The sequence below is a fragment of the Chaetura pelagica genome, unplaced genomic scaffold, assembly GCF_000747805.2.
Source record: "Chaetura pelagica isolate M959 unplaced genomic scaffold, ChaPel_1.0 scaffold309, whole genome shotgun sequence".
Lineage (NCBI taxonomy): Eukaryota > Metazoa > Chordata > Aves > Apodiformes > Apodidae > Chaetura > Chaetura pelagica.
Genome location: NW_009954547.1, coordinates 838903 through 858993, shown reverse-complemented (window position 1 = coordinate 858993; position 20091 = coordinate 838903). Strand labels below are relative to the sequence as shown.

General features: G+C 39.1%; 1 protein-coding gene across 1 annotated transcript in view; it reads left to right on the top strand.

Moving 5' to 3' along the window:
- IFT140 (intraflagellar transport 140) overlaps positions 1-20091 on the top strand; it is an 82344-nt gene that overhangs the window by 9068 nt on the left and 53185 nt on the right. Inside the window, exons 5-17 of the mRNA XM_010005046.1 lie at positions 88-263; positions 1073-1164; positions 2300-2406; positions 3204-3352; positions 5584-5787; positions 6142-6214; positions 7655-7746; positions 8346-8473; positions 9327-9444; positions 9839-9966; positions 12894-13041; positions 15333-15464; positions 17818-18014. Coding sequence (XP_010003348.1) covers positions 88-263; positions 1073-1164; positions 2300-2406; positions 3204-3352; positions 5584-5787; positions 6142-6214; positions 7655-7746; positions 8346-8473; positions 9327-9444; positions 9839-9966; positions 12894-13041; positions 15333-15464; positions 17818-18014 — 1744 coding nt within the window. The remainder of the gene's footprint in view (positions 1-87; positions 264-1072; positions 1165-2299; positions 2407-3203; positions 3353-5583; positions 5788-6141; positions 6215-7654; positions 7747-8345; positions 8474-9326; positions 9445-9838; positions 9967-12893; positions 13042-15332; positions 15465-17817; positions 18015-20091) is intronic.

Below are 20091 nucleotides of genomic sequence, written 5' to 3'. Positions count from 1 at the left end.
AATATTTTAAGGCTGAAAGCAGCAACTTTGATTTTTGTAGCTAGAAACTGTTGACTAAAAACTATACCTTGTTTATGTGTACTACAGGTTCTGTGCATTATGTGAATGAGAAAGGAAAGACAAGGCATGTATTGTCCACAGACAGTCTGATCCAAAAGCTTCTGTTCATGGAGAAAAGAGATCTTTTAGTTGTAATAACAGAGAACCTGCAGCTGTCCTTGTATGCAGTTACTCTTGAGGGAGAGGCAGAAGAGCTCACAAAGGTAAGAGTCAGACTAGAGGGTAAAGTTGCAATGTTTAATCTTTATAAGAATTTATTAGGATTTTTTTGTTATCACTTTTTTGCTCACAAAGGAATCAACTCATTTCTGTTGCTGAGATAATCCCTTAATGAGCAAATACATGCTCATTTAAAAATGATATGTTATTTAACTTCAAAAGATAGTTTTTATATTGCCTTTCTGTTTTTTCTTAGTTTCTTTCCTTTTGACAAAAACCCACAAGCCACAGAATCACAAATAATAACATATTGACTCAAAAATTACTATATAGAGGCAAAACCAAAACTGACCTCATCCAGGACTTTTAATCACCTTGGCCAAAATAAAATACTATCCTGTTGGAGAATACTGCTTGGGGGTGATGGAACCCAGGCCTTCACCTTCCTAAGATTTGTGTACATTTATCTAAGATCAAAAAAGACCTAGCACTTGTGTATTGCAGGAGTGTCCACTTACTAATCATCAGTTATTTTTGACTAGAAGTAAGATTTGGTATTTCAGTTTTTAAAGCTGTCTTTGTCAAGTTCAAGGAAAAGATCTAGTAAAAGAGACAAAAATACTCCTTTCCTACTTACTTAAGTTGCTTCTATTAAATTTATATGCCATATACTTGATGCATTTAGTAGTGATCACTGCCTGAGAGAAATTATCAGTCTATCTGAACCAACAGACAGACCTAGTTATTCTTACATTTTAACTTTTTAGCCAAATGAGGCCATTCAGATGTTTACTGGCTTCCATCATGTTGCTTCTACCTCCTGTAAATGTGTTTATTTACTTATATTTAACAGGTGAAGTTGAGTGGGAAGACAGGTCATTCTGCAGACATCATTTTAATAGACCACAGCCTGGTTGTTACAGCGCTAGGTGAGACGGTCATCAGGTAAGGATCCTGTTTTAGAGCTGTTCTGGATGCCCAGAAGTGCCAGCTAAAAGGTTTGTGGTCTACAATGTTTCACTGAACTGTTTTTTTCTTACCAATAATGAAAAAAACCCTCTCATTATTTTCGCAACATAAAGAGAGAAATTAAAAATCTTGTTTCTTTGAGGACAAAAACTAATTTTATATGTCTGTTTTTCTCTCTAGTTATTTTAGGCAGTACTACTCAAATCTGTTCCTTTATTACTGTTGTTGATTTCTTCTGAAAATACATCCATTTGGGGTTTTTTGCATGAAAAAGATAGACCTTTTCTGTTCTTTCCATTGTTATTGTCTTATTCTTAGGGCAGTCATAACATGAGTCAAAAAAAAACAAACCTGCTTGCTTTTCACAGGATATTCCTCTGTTACTGTAATGTAAGACAAGTATTTTGGTTACTTTGTTTACAAAGTATGTTACTTTGCCAGGCTGATAGTTACCACGGTCTGTAGTTTTTATCTTTTAGCATATTTTTTTAAAGAGTATCACATCTTTTTTTCCCCCCGTCTTTAGTATGACTTGATCCTATTTCCTCTAACTTTTTTTAGAGGGTGTGGGTGTTCCATCAATATCAGTAGTTCACTTTCTTGAACTTCTCTCTGCTGCTGTCAGACAAGATAATCTCTTAATTTTGTCTGAATATGATTGAAAATAGCAAGAAGGAATATGATGACTGTTTAGTTCTATAAAATATATCTGGAATCCGAAGGCTCACTGGTTAACCAAGGAGTGTCTTAAAATAGATGAGGAAGCATGAGTAGGGAGGAGGAAAATTGTAACTGGACTTCACTTCTTTTATTTTTTCTTAAAGCTGGGGGTTTTAGTTTCATTTTTTCTTAAAGCTTGGTTTGCTTCTGAGTCCTTCATAGAAGAATATCACAAAACATGCTGCAGATTAAGAAGTCAAATGAAAAGGAAGGTGATTGTTTAGAAATTTACATTCCAGAGGCAGCTGCTGGCAATTTAATTTAAAAAATTGAATGATTCAGGCATTATGGAAATAGCAAGTTAATGCCATGTACAGCATCCTACTGACTGTGTTTAGCAAGACACCTGAAAGGAAAAGCATTGTTAACACTCATGTTTTGTGTACCTTAGGTTCTGGGATTTGGACCTTGATGAGAACTATGTGCTCTCCCCAGATGTGCAGCTTGGCTTTGAGGGGGGAGAATGTATTAACTGTGTTTCGTACTGCAGTGCTAAAGGTGAGAAATAACATGGCAGGTGTGAGCTCTGGATCCTAAACCTTGTCCAGCCTCAGCCTTCTGTACCCTGTAGTCATGTCAGTATGTCTGTTACTGAAGGTGTCAGAAGCAGCATGTGATGTAGAGACATTTTAGTTCAGATCAGGAAGGTACTTGTGAAGGCACAGTGAGATCATTCAATACTCACCACACTTTGTCTCTGTGTGGGAGTGTCTCCTGGCACCCTGGCACCCTGACTGGATTCCCTTTGATCACACTGACCTGGTACAAGTACTCCTGGAGTACACCTAATGAACTCCAGCATCTTATGGGTATTCAGTCTCCAAGCCCAAACTAGAGCTAATGCAAAACAGAACTCACCAAACATATAGAACGTGGACATCAGGTCTTCAAAGCTGGTACAGATCTGCTCCTGTGCATCACCTTGTTTGCCAGCACAGGCACAGCTAGTGTCCGCTAGAATCGTCTCCAGTGGTGACATGCCCATGGTGAGAGCAAAACCAGCTTTTCAAAAACAAGCAGTTAAAATTAAATAATTGTCTGATACATTTAAAAGATAACTTTGTCTAGTAGCTTAGAAAATGGGCCTTGCTGTGTGAATCTTCTCCCTTTTTTCTCCAGTTCCTGGAGTTCAGGACTAGGATGCTGATTTGCAGGAAGGCAAAGAAATGGATGTTGCTAGAAGGCTACTCTTAGTACCTTAGAACTAGAGCTAGACTGCCTGCTACTTTGAATAATATGAGCTTGTTTTTCTGAAGTTCAAGATCTGAAGTGCCTAAAGGGTTTGCGCTTGGCAGGTCTTTTAGCAGCTGGTACCAATAAAGGGAGAGTAGCTATGTGGAGGAAAGCAACAGGATCCAGCCACAGCCTGCAGGCTTTGGAGGGCAAGGAGAAGTGGAAGCTTCAGCCACCTACAGAGCTTGAAGGAAATGTCACTCAGATAAAGGTAAGGCAGGAGAGAATTTTCTTGTGTGTCAGTGAGACTTCACAGACATTAGATGAATAGATAATATTTGTGAAACAGATGAATACAATCACTGTTGTATGGCTATGTGCACCAGCAGAGGCTCTTCCTTCAGAAGGAGGAAAAAACGTCAAGGTCAAGTGACTTTTAAAATTGAAATGGGCAGAAATACCTATTTGTAGCTATTCTGTTACAGGCAGGGCTGAAATGCACAGCAAGGTGATACACTGAAATGCAAATACATTTCTATCCAAGAGATTCAGCAGTCATGGCATCCTTTAAATCCAGACAGACCTGCATTAAGTCTCATTGACAAGCTCTTTGGTTTCAGTACACTGAAATTATTTTCTGGAAGAGATAGTCAGAAATGTCACCTTTACAGAAATCTCTTAAAATTGCAAGCAAAACCAAAATCTGACTAAATGCATGAGTTTCTTACAGATAATTTTCTTCTTTTTAGTCACTTTCTCAGTGAAAAATTTGCTCTTACTGGTAGTTTCAAAAAAAAAAGAGATGTATTTACAATTTAATATGCTTTGGTGAGAAGATGTGCCATCTATCAGGGAATGCTGTGTTTTTACCCACAAAATTATTTTTTTCAGCTACTTTTTTGTCAGAAAATATTTCTTGTTTGCTATATGAGTATTTTATCTGTGACAATGTCAGGCTAGATTTAGGTAAGTTTGCTCTTACAGACCTGCAAAACTAATGCTTTAAAACATCTCTGCTTCTCTGCAGCATTTTTCATGCAGAAGGTGATGATAATACATACCATATTATACCCTATTACTAAGTTTTTTCAAGGCTTTTTTACATTTCTCATAATTTAGATTATTCTCTTGCTGTGCTTAATGTGTGGGAACAATAGCCATTATTTTTTGGAAGGAGTGAAAATCAAGCAAATCTATCTGATGCCTTTCAAAAGAAAGTCGTTTTGTATTTTCTTTTATACTCTTTCCACATAAGAATGGAAAGTTTTTAAAAAGCAAGGGCATGTGCTTGCTCTGGTTTGGCATATAGCAAGGGTCTGTAGGAGAGTCCTACTTAAAAAATTAAAACACAAGTACTGTTAGAGTTGAGAACCCAAATCTTTTTTGAAGATGCTTCAGTAACAAAAGTTGCAGGACATAGGAAATGGTTTGTGCTATTAGCATGTCATACATCTGCTAGTAAGTTGAGGGAAGGGAAGAGATATAGGTGTTTATGTCAGCTTGACCAGGCATTTTCCAGATAACAGGATATGGAGCCCTGTCCAGAAATAGCGCCTTGTTCCTAATGTTTGTTAGCATAAACAACAGCATTGCCAAGCAATTGTCAACAATCCCTGCGTTTTTACCTCGTATCATAAAGTTGCCTTTAATAAGGGAAACTCTAGAAAAAAATTTTCTTGCAAGCTCTGCATTCCAAAAATATTTTGTAAAAGATCTTTTAAATTGTTACTTGTGGAATCTTTTGGTAATTCATCTAAAATACTTCTCCTATGTTACCATAAAAAAAACTTGGAATAGAAAGGCATGTGCCATGCTGAGGTCGAAGGGCAGCAATAACTTAATTTGACTCCTTGCCAACCTCATCTTTTTCAACCTGATTTGGTGGCTTCAAAAGAGAGGTGGCTGGGAAGGGCACTCTAGCTAATCTGCTCTACATCGTAGTATCTAGTTAATTATAAGCACTATTAAAAAGAAACCCCCAAACAAACTGTTGAAAATAGATTTCTTAGATTATGCACTTGAGTAAAATTAAATTATTTCCAAACATGGCTATTTAAACCAGCATTTTTTGAAAGGTGTAGCTACAGAAATATCAGTGTGTCAGGAACTGAATGTGAAACTTCCTCTGAGAGAAGCAGGTACATTAGAGCCTTGTCATATCCCTAGAGTTGATAGAGCTTATCAGTTGTGCAAGGACAGAGAAGTCTGTGGACTTTAAAGGAATTTTCTACAGCTCTGAGAAAATGTAATTAATCCAGCCCATGAAAGCATTTTTGTATATATGGTCTCTGGTAGATAAACAAACCCAAAAAAACCAAACCTACAAAAAATCCCCACAATCTTAAACACTTAATAAGTGTCTATAGTTGTACTTAGACAGTAGGGCTTTGTATACCTCTACAAAATGTTTATTCTGTCCTACCCCTTATCATCTGCCTTGGGACATTGCTGTGACCATTCAAGATCTTAGGTGCTTTTTTGTCTTTTTTGCATTGTGTGCAGTGGGGGTCCCAAAAGAACCTGCTGGCAGTGAACAATGTCAGCTCTGTGGTGATCCTCAGTGAACAGGCCATGTCATCTCATTTTCATCAGCAAGTGGCTGTTGTGCAGGTGTCTCCCAACCTGTTTAATGTGACAGTCTTCAGCACTGGAACCACACACAGTCTTCGTCTTGATATGAATGCTAATGGAGTCTTCGCTACTAAGGTTAATTTCTGTTTTTCACTTACTTATTTGATTGATTGCCTAGTTAGGTGTATGGAGACCAAACTCAAAGTCTTTAATATAACTCTTCTTTGATATTCAATTAATTGTGTTATGGAGGTGTTGCTGTGAAGGTAGCAGTACTGCTGCAGTAGAGCAGATTTTTCAGATAGTACCATGACTCAGAACTTCTCTAGGTGCTGACTAGAGAACTTCTGGGTTACGAAGAGCCTTCCAACCCAATACACAGAGGAGCTAATAAATGGTGGAAGGTCTCACTATGTTATTGTGTGAATTCCTGTATGATTCCAAGAGAAAGTGCATGTATATGTTCTTTTGCTTTTTTGATTGTTTTAGGATGCTGTAGTATTCTGGAATGGGAAGCAAGTTACTGTCATGGCGTGCTCAGAAGATACCTTCAGAAATACAGGTAGGACTTAGAACACTGTTGCAATGCTTCTCTTTCTCCAAAGTTATATGTTCTCTTAATTAATGCCAGGTAATGGACTGCAATCGTAAGTGCAAAGTGAAAATACTATTAACCCTAATTAGACTTTGTATTCCCATTTTGCAGAACAGAAAGATTAGGGTATAAAAACAGTCAACTAATGCCAAGTCCTGTATCTCTGCTTTATTCACTAAATATACTGGGATATAATGTGCAGCTTAACATCGGAGTATGTTGATGTTGCTGTATAGGAGTAGCAGTGTGGCAACAGAAGTAAAACCAAAGGTGATCTGCATCTGTAGGCATAAAATATCTATCCTCTTAACTTCTGTTCAGCTACAGCCCAGTTCTGGAAGTACCTGAGGACTAGATGTGCTTCATTCAGAGTTTCTAAGGCACACAAGTGTGTAACTGGCCTTGACAAAACAAGGATCTTCTTGCTGTTTCCCACAGATGAGCTGTATACCCAACTGTAACACCTGGGCTTGACAGTTGTCCTCAGAGCTAGTGTGTCACATAGGGCTGCTTGTGCAGAACATGGGATGAGGATAAGGCTGCTTTTTTTTAATCTTTTAAGTAAATAATTCCAACCATTGATCAAGGAGAGAGGGTTTTTCCTTCTTTTGTAGCTATAGATCCTGTGGCCTTCTACAGACATGATGATGGCTCCTGAAGGCTTTTTCCATTTTGCTTTGGAGAAACTGTAATCAATGTCATATAGCGCCTACATATGAACTGGGAAGGAATGGGTTTTAGTCCCAGCTGTCAAGGAAATCTGTTCCATAAATTGCTGTATATACAGCTAAGTCAAGTAAATTAGCTTTTTCTATGTCGAATTCTCCCTAAATATTTTTCAGCCTTGAGAAACTGGTTGTGCAGAATTCCATCAATTCCATCCAAAATTGTGAGAATTTAGTCCATGTCATTTAAGGACCATCAAGTGTTTTCTGAGGAGTACCTTATCTTCTCTATATTTACTCATGTATTTTGTTACTTTCCCATGCTAAATCAATGTGTTATTACCACCAAGGTCCCAACAGTCTCCAAGACGCATGAAATTATTTAAGGGACACTCTTGTGGCAGAGACTCCTGTAATTCTTCAAGGGAGGAAGGACTCAATTCTCTGAACAGAACCTCACATCACATATCAACCTGTTCCCCTTCCTCCCCTGCTTGTTGTTACAGGCAGAGTGTACAAAGCACCTGTTAGCAGGAGTCTCAGCTCTTGATTGTAGGGGCAGGGTGGAAGAAGGCTGCAACACCAGGGAGTTTGGGAACCAGTAGAGCCTGACAGATTGACAAAGTAATTTGGTGCAAGACACTGTAAAGTAAATACTTTCAGTAAAATCTTTTTTTTTTTTTTTCTTTCCTTTTTGAAAAATCTGTTGATGGTAATGCTGGCTTTCTCGTGGTTGTTTCAGGCTCTTTCCTGTGTGACTCTCCAGTTTTGTCTGTGCATGGAGAAAACCTTTACACAGTGGAGCCCTATCGGGTCCAGGTTCGCACTTGGCAGGTAAGGGCTGATGGAACCTTGAACTGACAAACATGCTTTATTGCATTGGTGTTACAGCTTCTAAGTGGATGTTCTGTAAATCTATTAACTCTGCCCTTGTCATAGAAAAAATATATGAAGTATTTCAGATGTAGTCCATGAGAAACAAAAAGAGAAATCTAATTATCAGAGTTCTGTGATACAATGTTTTATTTAAGAAATAAATATTAAAGAATGGGTGGGATTTCTCACAAGGACTGATTCAATTAATATATTCATTTTTGCAGCAGTATCTTAAAGGACCTTCAGGGCCCTGTATTTCTGTATCCCTCTGTATCCTGTATCCTCTTAGTTGGAAAAAGTATTATTGAAGAGGAGATTGTTGGAGGTTACTTCTAAATGTTTGCTTTTTTTGGAGGCTACACATCCAGTTTTCAACCTGAAACTCAGATAGCATTTGTAGAGACTGTGTGTGTGTGTGTATGTGTCATTTCTCTCGTTTTGCTGGTAGTTATTTGTCTAACACAGAAATTCAGAAGTAAGTTACTTCACTTGATGACAAAAGAAGTCCCTTCTAGTTAGGCTGAATAGAAACCTAGTGTTAACACATTTCTTCTTAGGGCACAGTGAAGCAGCTGCTGGTGTTCTCTGAAGCAGAAGGCAATCCATGCCTCTTAGATGTCTGTGGAAATTTCCTGGCTGTGGGAACTGATATGGCTCACTTTAAGATCTTTGATCTCTCTCGGAGGTATTAATAAGCCTTTTAAAAACATTTGTTTATAACTAAGTGTATATTTTTGGGGGAGGAAGGAACCTTTTTAGTTGGTTTTGATCTGATGAGAAGTGATAACCACTGTGAGTCTTGAGACAATACATACAGCCTCTAGGAACTGATGACCTATCCCTAAAGCAGAGGGAGAACCACAGAATTATTAGACAAATCATGAGGTAACTGACAACAATAATGATAATTTTAAAAGAGGATATTGTGAGGGATATTTTTGTGTATTTGAGAGTGTGTAGAGAATTTATGGAGGATCAATACAAGGATATCACGTTTTTCTGCTGATAAGTTGACCAAGACCTTTAATAAAGAAAGTAAAAAGGGTGAGTGTTAAGTATGTGAACAATCCAGTCTTTTGGAACTTATATACAGAGAGAAAGCAAATGGCAAGGTGATATAAATACCACCCCTGCAATGTCATTTCTATACTTATGCTCCACAGTGTGTTTTCCATACACAGAACTTGGGCTATATGCAACATTCATGGTATAGTTCAAATAATATAGGGAAAACAGACCACTAAATTCAGGATTGCAATAGGATGTTCTTGCTGTATAGCCTTGTTTTGGGAATCCTGTAGGAGCATTGAAGTTGATTCTTGCTGATTCATTGAGGAAAGAGTGTCTCATGAACTTCTTCCTGAAAGAAAGAGGGTTGCAGCAATTCTCTGGAGAGGAAGCTGCAGTCTGGGGCAGTGGTGTCATAAGGCAGAAATTGTTTGGTTTTAAAGTTTTACCCTTAAACTGGAACAGGTTTTGGCTGATGCATGTTGCCAGTTGCTTGCTACTGTATGATTTCAGTTTCTTCCTTTCCACAGAGAGGCAAAAGTGCACTGCAATAGCAAGAATTTCTCTGAGCTGTTTCCTGGTCTTGGAGGGATTGCATCTGTCAAGTGCAATGCTAATGGCAACAAAGTCAGCATCCTGGTTAGGAAGGTGAGGCAAAGCTCTGTGCTTATCACCCTAGGACTTGACCAGCTGCTCGTAGAAGACTGGTGCAGTTCCAAGGAGATGATTGAAGACACAAGATGCACTTTTCAGAAGTGAACCTACACGTTCTATGCAGTGTATTGGGTCTTGAAATGTCGTGTCCAAGCATGTCACTAATCGTTACAGTTATGTTAAGATTTTGTATTTTACTGAAAAGTACAACCCAGAAAAGGAAGCAATGTTTGTAGTGCTTCAAAGAAATCACAGGATAACTTGCTAGAATAGAAAACAGCAAGAAATCTTTCTTCTAAAGGTTTCTTTTTGTGTAGTAAACTATCTGAACTTCACCTTTTTCCTTTTTGACTGAATGCTTTCAGTAACTTGTTTTCTTTTCTTGTAGGCAGATGGGAACATTGATTCCAAGATCTGTTTCTATGATGTTGAGATGGACAAAGTCACACTCTTTGATTTCAAGGCTGAACAGGGAAATGGTAGAGAGAATCTTTCTTCTGGACGAGGCGTTGACGAGTAAGCTTTTATTTCAAGAAGTATTATGTGTGGATTTAAGATAGGAATCTGCCCTCTGAAGACAAGCAACACCTTGATACTGGCATTCCTTTGTCTTTGGGTAGGAGCTTGTATGAATGTAATTATTTTGTTTCTAAATGATTAATTAAAGCTGGTGCACTGTATGCCAATCACCCTGCATCCCTGTACCTGAACTAGGGAGTGTCAAATGAAGGTGTCCAAAAGCAATCTCAAAATAAGCAGGAGGAGATGATCCTTCAGACATGTAGCTGAGCTAAGGAATTCCTTGCCAAAGGAAGTTAGAGATTATGAAGGAAAGGTTCATGGAGGTACTGGACAACTTCATAAAAGAGAAATGCAGTGAGTGTTGTTAGGTGTGTGGAAGCCCCATTTGGCTCAAGAGGTCTCCAAGAGGAAGGATGACTGGGTGTTGCGGGGGACATAGAGGTATTATGTGCCTGGAAGCAAGATCCTGATCTTAAAATAAAGGCAAAGCTTGGAAAAATGCTCTTCCATGAAGAGTTTGCAGGGTAGGAGTTGAAAAGATAACATTAGGAAGCTCCTCCTAGGAAAAAAATAAGTTAATTTTGAAGTCAAATACAGGATGTTTTTGTACAGATAAAAAACCTCCTGAAATACCTATTTAGAACTGACAGGTTTGTTTTCATCCGGCTGTTCTGTGGTGAATATATCAGAAATCCTAGTGGTAAAGCAGCAAAATGCGGTGAACCAGGAATTCTCATGGAAGTACAGTGGGATGTTAGGGTACAAATGTCCATCTGGTTTTACAATAATTTTTCTGAGTGTATATTTCTTAAGAAAAACAGTGTTAGAATAGCAGGTGGTTTGTTCTTCTAGCAGCAGTCTATCATAGTTGTTACAAGCAAATTACTCTTTATTGCTGTGCAAAACAGAAGCAGCTTCTGAGCTCATCAAGAACTGAGGACAGTACAAATTGGGGTCTTATGTCTTGGTCAGTTATGCAAACAGTGTCATAATGAGTAGTGAGAAAGTTGTTTTCAAGTGTAGTATCTTGTGTAGCCCAACAGACGCCACCACAAACTAGTTATACTGTTTTGCTGGTACTTAAATGCTAGATGGTGTGGATGTGAATTTATATGTGCTTCATATTAGAATATCTTGAAATTGGAATGAGTAAACTCACCAGAAATTAATAATAATCTACACTTTTCCTCTTTCTCTCTCTGAGGCAGAATCTAAACACCACCAGTTTCTGTCCACAAACACTGTTTGTCAATTTGCAAGTAATTTATTTTGAATTCCGTGGCATGTATGGGACCTTGTGTATTTCTGCATGCCTTGGAATCTCTAACTGATTTGCCTTCCAGTCCTCCCCATAAAGTCCACCCTTCATTAGTGACAATAATCTGAAAATATTTTAGTGATGTCTTTGTTTTTTGTTCCTTTTAAAAAATTTGACACCTATTCTGTTTTGTCAGAAGAACCCTGAGCTGTTCATGGCCAGCGCTGAAGCAGTATTTAAATGCCCCAAGGGGGCAGTGAGGTGTTTCTTATTTAAACTGCTGCAAAAGAAAGATTTTCCCAAGGTGGCACAGATTGTCCTTCTGCTTCATGTGCTGTGTCACAGTGCCACTGAATTCCTCGTGCACCATGTAAAGCTCAGGCATGTCCTGAGAGAAGGGAAGGGCCCATGGCTGGAGGCTGAGGTGCCCAAGCTGCAGGGCACGTTCAGCTGCAACCCAGGAGATGCCCTCAGCCCTGGGAAGTTCAGCCGGCCCCAGCACCCATCACGCTGCCTGCACAGGCCTCTCTGCTGATTTGAATATAAGCTAATTCCTTATTTTTTCCTCATAAGTTTAATCACAATTATCTGTGATCTGTTATACCTGCTCCTTCACTGGATTTGAACACAAGCCATGAGTATTAGAAACTCTTCCTTTCCTGTCTCTCTATGTGCACTTTAGTGTACTCAAGCTCTCTTTACCCTTGCTGGGCATTTCTGGAGTCCCCAACATAAAAAGGACATAGACCTTCTTGAGTGTGTCCAGAGGAGGCCACAAAGATGATCCAAAGGCTGGAGCACCTCCCCTATGAAGACAGACTGAGGAAATTGGGGTTGTTTCAGCCTAGAGAAGAGGGGGCTCCATATTGAACCTTATAGCAACTTTCCAATATCTGAAGGGGCCTACAAGAAAGCTGGGGTGGGATTTTTGACACAGGTGTGTAGTGTGAGGACAAGGGGCAATGGTCTGAAGCTTAAAGAGGAGAGATCCAGGTTGGACATAAGGAAAAAGTTCTTTCCTGAGGGTGGTGAGATGCTGGAACAGTTTGCCCAGAGAGGTTGGGGATGTCCCCTCCCTGGAGATGAAGACCAGTTTGGAGGGTTCCTTGAGCAACCTGGTCTAGTGGGAGGTGTCCCTGCCCATGCAAGGCAGTTGGAACTAGATGATCTTCGAGGTCCCTTCTGACCCAAACCATTCTTATGATTCTATGATTTCCAGCAGAGCTGCCAGTGAGCAGCTCACGGTGGGCTGCAAAACCCACAAGAAGACAGAGCTGTTTCTCCACTTTACAGATCCTGCACTGGGAACAGTGGCTAAGGTTTGAAGGATCCATTTGAAGGACGTCTAAATATTTCTGGAGAACATGTAATCTCAGTGGAGTCAGGTTTGGGGTGCCTATTTGTATTTGTGGAAGTACCAGCTTTTTTTCCTACTGAAATGCTTGTTGTCCTGTAGCCTTGGCTGATATATACAGACCAAACTAAAGGTGGCATTGCCATTTATCAAGTGTTAGGAGGTGGGAAGATGTAGATGTTACAATTCAGAGGTACTGGTATAGATGATTTATAATCTGAAAATTATCCCTTGGTTAGTCATTTATTTACATTCATGCACTGATTAGACTTTGTCTCCCTTTCTACATTTTTTCTTGTCTTTTGGAAGGTCTGTTGTGGAGTATCCAGAGCTGCACAGTCACATCCCTGCTTGCCATTTCTGGGACCAGAGTGAACCAAGACTTTTTGTATGTGAAGCAATTCCTGAAGCAGGCCTCCAACCTCCAGAGCAGAAGAAAAACCAGACTGAGAGCACAGTAGGATCTTTTTGTTTGTTTTCCCTTGCTTGACATGATGTTCTTCCTGTCTGAGTAATAAATCATTGGTCCTTCTTGAAGGATTTGGGAGTAGGTAATGAACATTATCTTGTACAAAAATGAGTAATGAAATGATGGTTTTGGTGTCTGTGGCTTTAGGCAGTCCCTGGACATTAGCTTTCTGTTTTAACCCCACCTTACATTCTATGCTGAAGAAAAAGAGGTTATTTCTTTATCTATGCTAGAATTTTGAGGATGATCATCATGCAAGCTTGTATCTGGACTGTAGTTTTTCAGGTGACATTAATGGGTGAACTGAAAATCTAGAGGTTTGATACTCTCCTTTTTAAATAAATAATGCAGATTTTATATCTCAAGTCCACTTTTAGCTGCAAGAATTAGTTTGATAGAGTAGGAGGGACCCTACCATTAAGGTGAACAGTGAAGTACATTATTCCCACCCCGTTCCTACCATCTTCTGCTTTGCTCAACAGACATCGTACGTCTTTGTGGTACTTCCCAAATTGTCTCTATGGTCTTTTTTACCTCAGAAAAAATGTTTTATTGATCAGAAATGATCTAATAAGAGATTTCTTTCATCAGACCAATAGCTGTTCCCTGCTTCCTCTGCTATTGTGCTAGGTCCTTGCCATTTTGTCTGTACAGAACTGCCTGTCCTGCATAAGGATTCCATTGATTGAAATGCCCATGTTGATTTAAAGTTTTCTGATTCATGCATGATTTTAGTTACACCTCTTCCAGTTGGAGATTGAAGGCTCTTTGTTTCTTTTGTTGGTTGAAACAACTTTAGAAAAATCATGGGAAGATCAAGGTAGAAAGGAGGAATGGAACTGGGAGGTCTCAAAATACCTTTCTAGGGTCTTCTAGCAAAGAACTCTTCAATCTAATATTCTTAATATAAACAAGTAAAAATGTTTGGCTTCTACATATAGTAGAAAAAAATAAAGATACAAAAGTAGTAGAACTTACTTTTTGGTTCTCGTTCAACAACTTCTAACTGTGTGCTTATCCTTTAGGAAATCTGGTTAACTCTAGTTGGAAATAAATGCTTAATTTTACTTGAATCAGGTTAATATTTAATTTGTTACAGAAACTATTTTTGAATGGCTGGTCTATTCCCTGCAAAATTAAATCAGTCAGTGAGTGGGTGTGGGGACTTATGTGGGGAAGAAGAAGAACCGTTTCCCACAGCAAGTGACATTATAATAGAAGTAATATAGTATTGGAAAAAAACAAACAAACAAAAAAATGCATTGTTCAAAGCAGTTGGGAGTATTTCTTTGACCTGGGACAGATCTGTCAGAGAGACTTCTTGAGTCTGTGGCCAAGGACGTCCCTCTTTATGGTTGGTGAAGCTGGTTCCTGAAAGGCAGAGATGGAAGTCCCGGTGCAGTGGGAACCAGCTTTGTAATGCTGAATGGATTGTAGAATTGTAGAATCATAGAACTATAGGGGTTGTAGGGGACCTCTGAAGATCATCAAATCCAACCTCCCTGCTGCAGCAGGAACACCCAGAAAAGGTCACACAGGAATATGTCCAGACAGGTCTTGAAAGTCTCCAGAGAAGGAAACTCCACAGCCTCTCTGGGCAGCCTGTCCCAGGGCTCTGTCACCCTCACAGCAAAGAGGTTTCTCCTCATGTTGAGGTGGAACTTGTTGTGTTGTCACTTGGTGCCATTTCCCCTCGTCCTACCACAGGCACCACTGAGAAGAAACTGACCCATTCTTGACACCCACCCTGCAGATATTTATAGACATTAATAAGATCCCTTCTTAGTCTTCTCTTCTCCAGACTAAACAGCCCCAGGTCTCTCAGCCTTTCCTCATCAGACAGATGTTCCAGTCCCTTCATCATCCTTGTAGCCTCTGTTGGGCTCTTTCCAGCATCTCTCTGTCCCTGTTGAACTGGGGAGCCCAGAACTGGACACAACACTCTGGATGTGGTCTCACCAGGGCAGAGTAGAGGGGGAGGAGAACCTCCCTTGACCTGCTGACCACACTGTTCTTCATACATCCCAAGATACTATTGTCTCTCGGCCACAAGGCCACATTGCTCTCCCAAGGATCACTTGTTATCCACAAGTCATTGGCTGCTTCCTCTGTTGGGGAAACATGCAGCTCTGCTGTTCGCAGCAGGTGTGTGCCTGTGAATGTATATGTCAGATTATTTTCAAGAGAAGGTTCTGCCAAGTGAATGTGGAAAATAAAACCAAAGTGAGAGAAGGATGTTGCAGCATAAAAACAAAACAATACTTTGCTTCCTTTTCCAGATGGATGTTTGGATTGTATCATTTTTTAGTACTGAAGAGCATGGCCTTTTGCTTCAGGACAGCTTTCCATTGCCTTCATCCTACCAGGTTCTTCTGGGCATAGAGGTTCCACACTATTACTTTGCAAAAAAGGTGAGGAAATCTTTTCTCAGTTCCTTCCTCTAAGTTCAGACTTTTCACTGTGTAGGGATCAAAAGTTATAAAATTGAGGCTGGGATAAGTAGAGCAACTCCAGTGGCAGTTGAAAATGACAAAGATTGTTCTAATGTGTGTGTACTTGGAAGTACATTGTACTGAATTGGCTTTTTGTGGGTATTGCAAACTGGGTGTGTGTGATGTTCAAGCATAAAAGAGACAGTAATTACCAGGTAAATCAATTAAAACAGAGATATGAAAACAATCAAATCTCTTTCTGATTTCTGTAACACCCCATGCCCATAGCAGATAAGGAGGCGACACGTGTCAACTTTATGCAGGTCATAAGAGGGGGCATTTCCTGCTGGCTTCAGCAGAAGCAACCCATTCCTTTGGTGGGATGGAGCTTAGTCCCCACCAATGCCAAAGAGAGTAAGGACACTCACCTTGCACTGTCACCCAGTGCCCATGAGCTACAAATACCAGGAGTGCATGCTTTAACTTCTTGAGCTTGAGTATGAATTCAGAATTGTTTGCACCTTAGATGAATAACACCACACATTCCATGCATACTGGTGGAAGTGAAGCCTGTTACCTACAGATTGGTTTTCTGGTTAAGCTCTGATCCAAGTTTCTTAGTGCCTGTTAAGATGATGAGTTGCACTGCCTACTTCTTGTAGGAGGAGCTTTACAGAGTCTGTTTATTTCTACTAAGGCATTTATTTTTGTAAAATCTGCAGGAACTTAATGAGACTTCTAATCCTCTAAATCTTCCGAATAAGACAGGCCAGTGTGATCACATGCATCTAATTTCTTGTGGTTTAGGAGCCATCTTTAACGGGGCGATTTATCTAGAAGTTTTTCTACCTTATGTATTTAGATACAGAGCAGTGCTTTGCAATTTACCCCTTTCCAAAGCACTGACTGTTGTCATTCTTCCCGTACAGAACAGCTTTTAGAGTTAAACTCTATTTTACTTTCCTTTTTCCCTTAATTTGAAAGGTCAAAGGTGATCTGCTGCATTTTCTCATCTTTCTTTTGACACTTCCTCCCATCTTGTCTCATGCTATTTTACTTTGATATTATGTCTGTTTTTTCTCTTCCTTGTTTTTCCCCTCCCCTCTAACTCTGTGTGGATCATTGCTGCCATTAGTTGTTTTTTCGGAGGGGATGTGCTTATAAACCTGTAAGTATCTGCCTTGTTTTGCTCCTGTTCATCCTCTGCTTCATTCTTTGCTTTTCTCTCCTCTGTTGCCATTTTCTTTCCTCAGTAGGTTACTATGTCTAAATGGCTAAATCACTTGTATAATGATCAATTTTGCAAATGTGCTTTAGTGTATAAGCAGAACTTGGAATACAAGCAAGTTGATACAGTCAGTCTGTTCTGACCAAGTTTCATTTCAGGGTTTCTCTTTATTCATTGTAATGTCTATTGTGTTGTGGTTCTGGAAATTCTCCAGATTGTAGACAAATGCATTTGCACTTTTGATTCCTGTCTTTTACTGTATCTAATACTTGCATTGTGTAATAATATAATACTAATTTTTAATTGGCTTCTGCTAATCTTTAGTTATCTCAATGTACTATTGGGGTAGAGTGCATGTGAAATCTCGTGTCTTTCATGACTCGGATGATCTTTCACTGTGTTTGGCATGTGAAAGTTTCCTTGTTACACTCCAGACAGATAATTTGATATTATCTTTATTCTTTTTTTCTGAATAATGGTTAAATTGCTTTGAGCTGCCTTTTAGTGACTGGTGGAAGTATCACTGATGCTCCAGAGCCTCCAGAACTGCCAGTTGTATGGGGGAGGGTTTAAATCTGAGCTTTAATATTCATAAGCTCCACATGAAGGCAAGGATAAAAGAACTTGGTCTATGGAGTTAACTTTCAGAACAGCAGACTCGGTTTTGAGAAGAGACTTTAGAGAAAAACTTTAGAGAAACTTTAGAGAAATGTTTATCTACATATTCAGTAATCTATGGTCTTAAAATAAGAATTGCTGTTCTAGTAATATTTACAATGATGATAATGATAATAATAATGATGATGATGATGATAATAATAATAATATAAAAGGAGGCTGCCTCTCCTGTGGTATTTTACCAATCTCCAAGTTATCACTGACCTACTGTGATTGTTCTTCATGATAATCTAATCTCTTCTATGACATTCCACATTTTGGGGCATTTTCCAGGAAGTTCTGAAATGTTGAAACTGTGGTCACTATTGATCATGGTCCTGCAGAAATAGAAAACTTGGACTGTAGTGGAAGTAATGTAATTATTACACATACAGAGGAATAAGTTTCAAACTCCTTGATACCTAAAAGGTAACATTCTCATTTTAGCTGGGAGAAACTGAGAAAGGACAAGGGGATTCTGGCTCAATAAAGGTCTCTCAGATGGTTGCCAGAAGACCCCTGAGAGATTTCATTGGATTAGGAGACTGTGATAAGACTACACAGGATGCCATGCTGAACTTCAGCTTCTATCTGACTGCTGGAGACATGGATGAGGCCTTCAAATCCATCAAGCTGATAAAAAGGTATCATAACTACTTATATGTCTTATGGGTACAGTTTGGTTTTGTTAAAACTTTGTACAAAGTTTTGATTCTCTTAAATTCTCCTTACACTTTTTCATTTAATTCTCCCTTTAGTTGTTAACAAGATGAAATATCTTTATCTTACAGAAATTTTATTGTCTTCTCTGTTAATTCTTTGTCTACAAGATGTTGCAAGATCTGTGGATTCTGTTTCACTAAATGTTGAAAATGGTTGATAACAAGCAAACGTATTCTGTGTCTAAATGGCAAAAATCTCATGACTAAAAGGAAATGAACATTCACAACTTTATTTATACATCTAAAATAATTACAGTAATACTGAGTATTACAAATTTACCCATCACATAGCTGATTTTTAAATTTAAATGTACATTATTATATGGATATTGCAATATTAGAAGAAATAATATAATGTCTTTTAAATATTCCAATATTTTATTTTTAAAAACCCTGCAATTAATCATAGCATATTCTTTCTAGAAAATACTTTCCAGAAAGTAATGCAGGCAAATGAATACAAATCTTAGTTGGTTTTTACAAACCTACTGCTAAAAGAAACTCTTTTTTCAGCTTCATGGTATTGTACTCTGATAGTCTAGAATAATGTAGTTGTTCTAGAGCATCAGTCTCTGCAGAGTGTTGCTCACTTTGAAAATGCTGCAGAGCTGCACTTGCGATTGAGTTTCTTGTTACATCAGAACTGAGTGCAGAACAGAACTCAAGAGCCAGCTTGATGATCACATGTTAACAAGGTGTGGAAAGGAATGGTGGAAATAATGGCAAAGCAGAGAAGCTGTTTGCTCAGCTGGGGGCGACACAACCATCCTAAAGAATGTGTAACATTCACAGCTCAGGATCCTTCAAACCGATCAGTAACTCTGCTCAGAGCAGCATCCTTAGTGTTTTTAAACATCTGTCGTTGCTTCTAGTTCCTGTATCCCAAATATTTCTGCATTATAATTTCTGACCTGTTGTTTTTCTGCCTACAAGTTCCATGCATGTGACTTGGAAGCCCATGTGCTTCTCGGGGTCAAACGTAACCACTTCCAAAGATACTCTTTTTCATCTCATGACTGTAGTAAGTGACCAGGCAGGTCTTTTTTAAATCTTATGCTTAAGTTCTCTGTGTCTTAGTCTCCAGAATTTGGGTGCTTGAGTGGCAGTAACGTTCTCTAATATTTACTGTGGTATGTGCATGTGGGCTTTGCTGGGCAGAGTTGGGTGTCCTGACATAAAATTCTAATCTGAAAATGTCACAGCAAATGTTAAAGCACACTGGGAAGAAAAAAAAATAATTTGGGCTGAAATATCTGCTCTTAACCATTGCTTCCAATAATGTCAGTTAGCAGTATCTTGTGTTTATTAGGGAGTCCAGGTGACCTGCTTATGGAGGTACTTTCTCTTATGGTAACACTGAAGCAGATCTTTCAGCAGCCTGTGGCTTGTTCTAGCTGTGTACCCTTTTCATTACATGTCTGTTTACATACAGGATAAACCAAACCCTTTATCTCAGGACACAAAAGAAGTGTCTGAAAAAATGCAGCTTCATTCTTCTGCATTCCTTTTACACCTTGAGTGGTCAGAGCTGCTTTTGCTTGTGGCTGCTTAGGCTATGCTGTGGATGTTGCAGCTCCTGCAAGTTCCTCAAAGAGAAGTGGATGGAAGGACTAAAGAGTCATGACATTTAATCAGCTGTTCCATTAATCACTTATTCTGTAGTGAGTTTTCTGCTTTCTCAGATTGCCTGTTAGCTCCAAAGCTATTGTCACTGGTCTCCTATGGCTTTTTACATTAGGGAGAAGGATAACTTCATGCAGACAGAGAAAATGTGTTTGGTTGCCTCTTTCCTCTATTCTCATTGCTTACACTCTGTGTCTGCTACAGCTGACTCTGCTGGCATGGAGCTGTGATGCTCTGTCAGGATTCTGACAATCCAACATTCTATGCTGTACAGCAGAGGGAGAGGGCAATATAATATAATATATATAAAATTATGTGGTTTATACATATATATAAAGATGGAGCCCATCCAAATAATAATTGAGGGCCTCTGTCC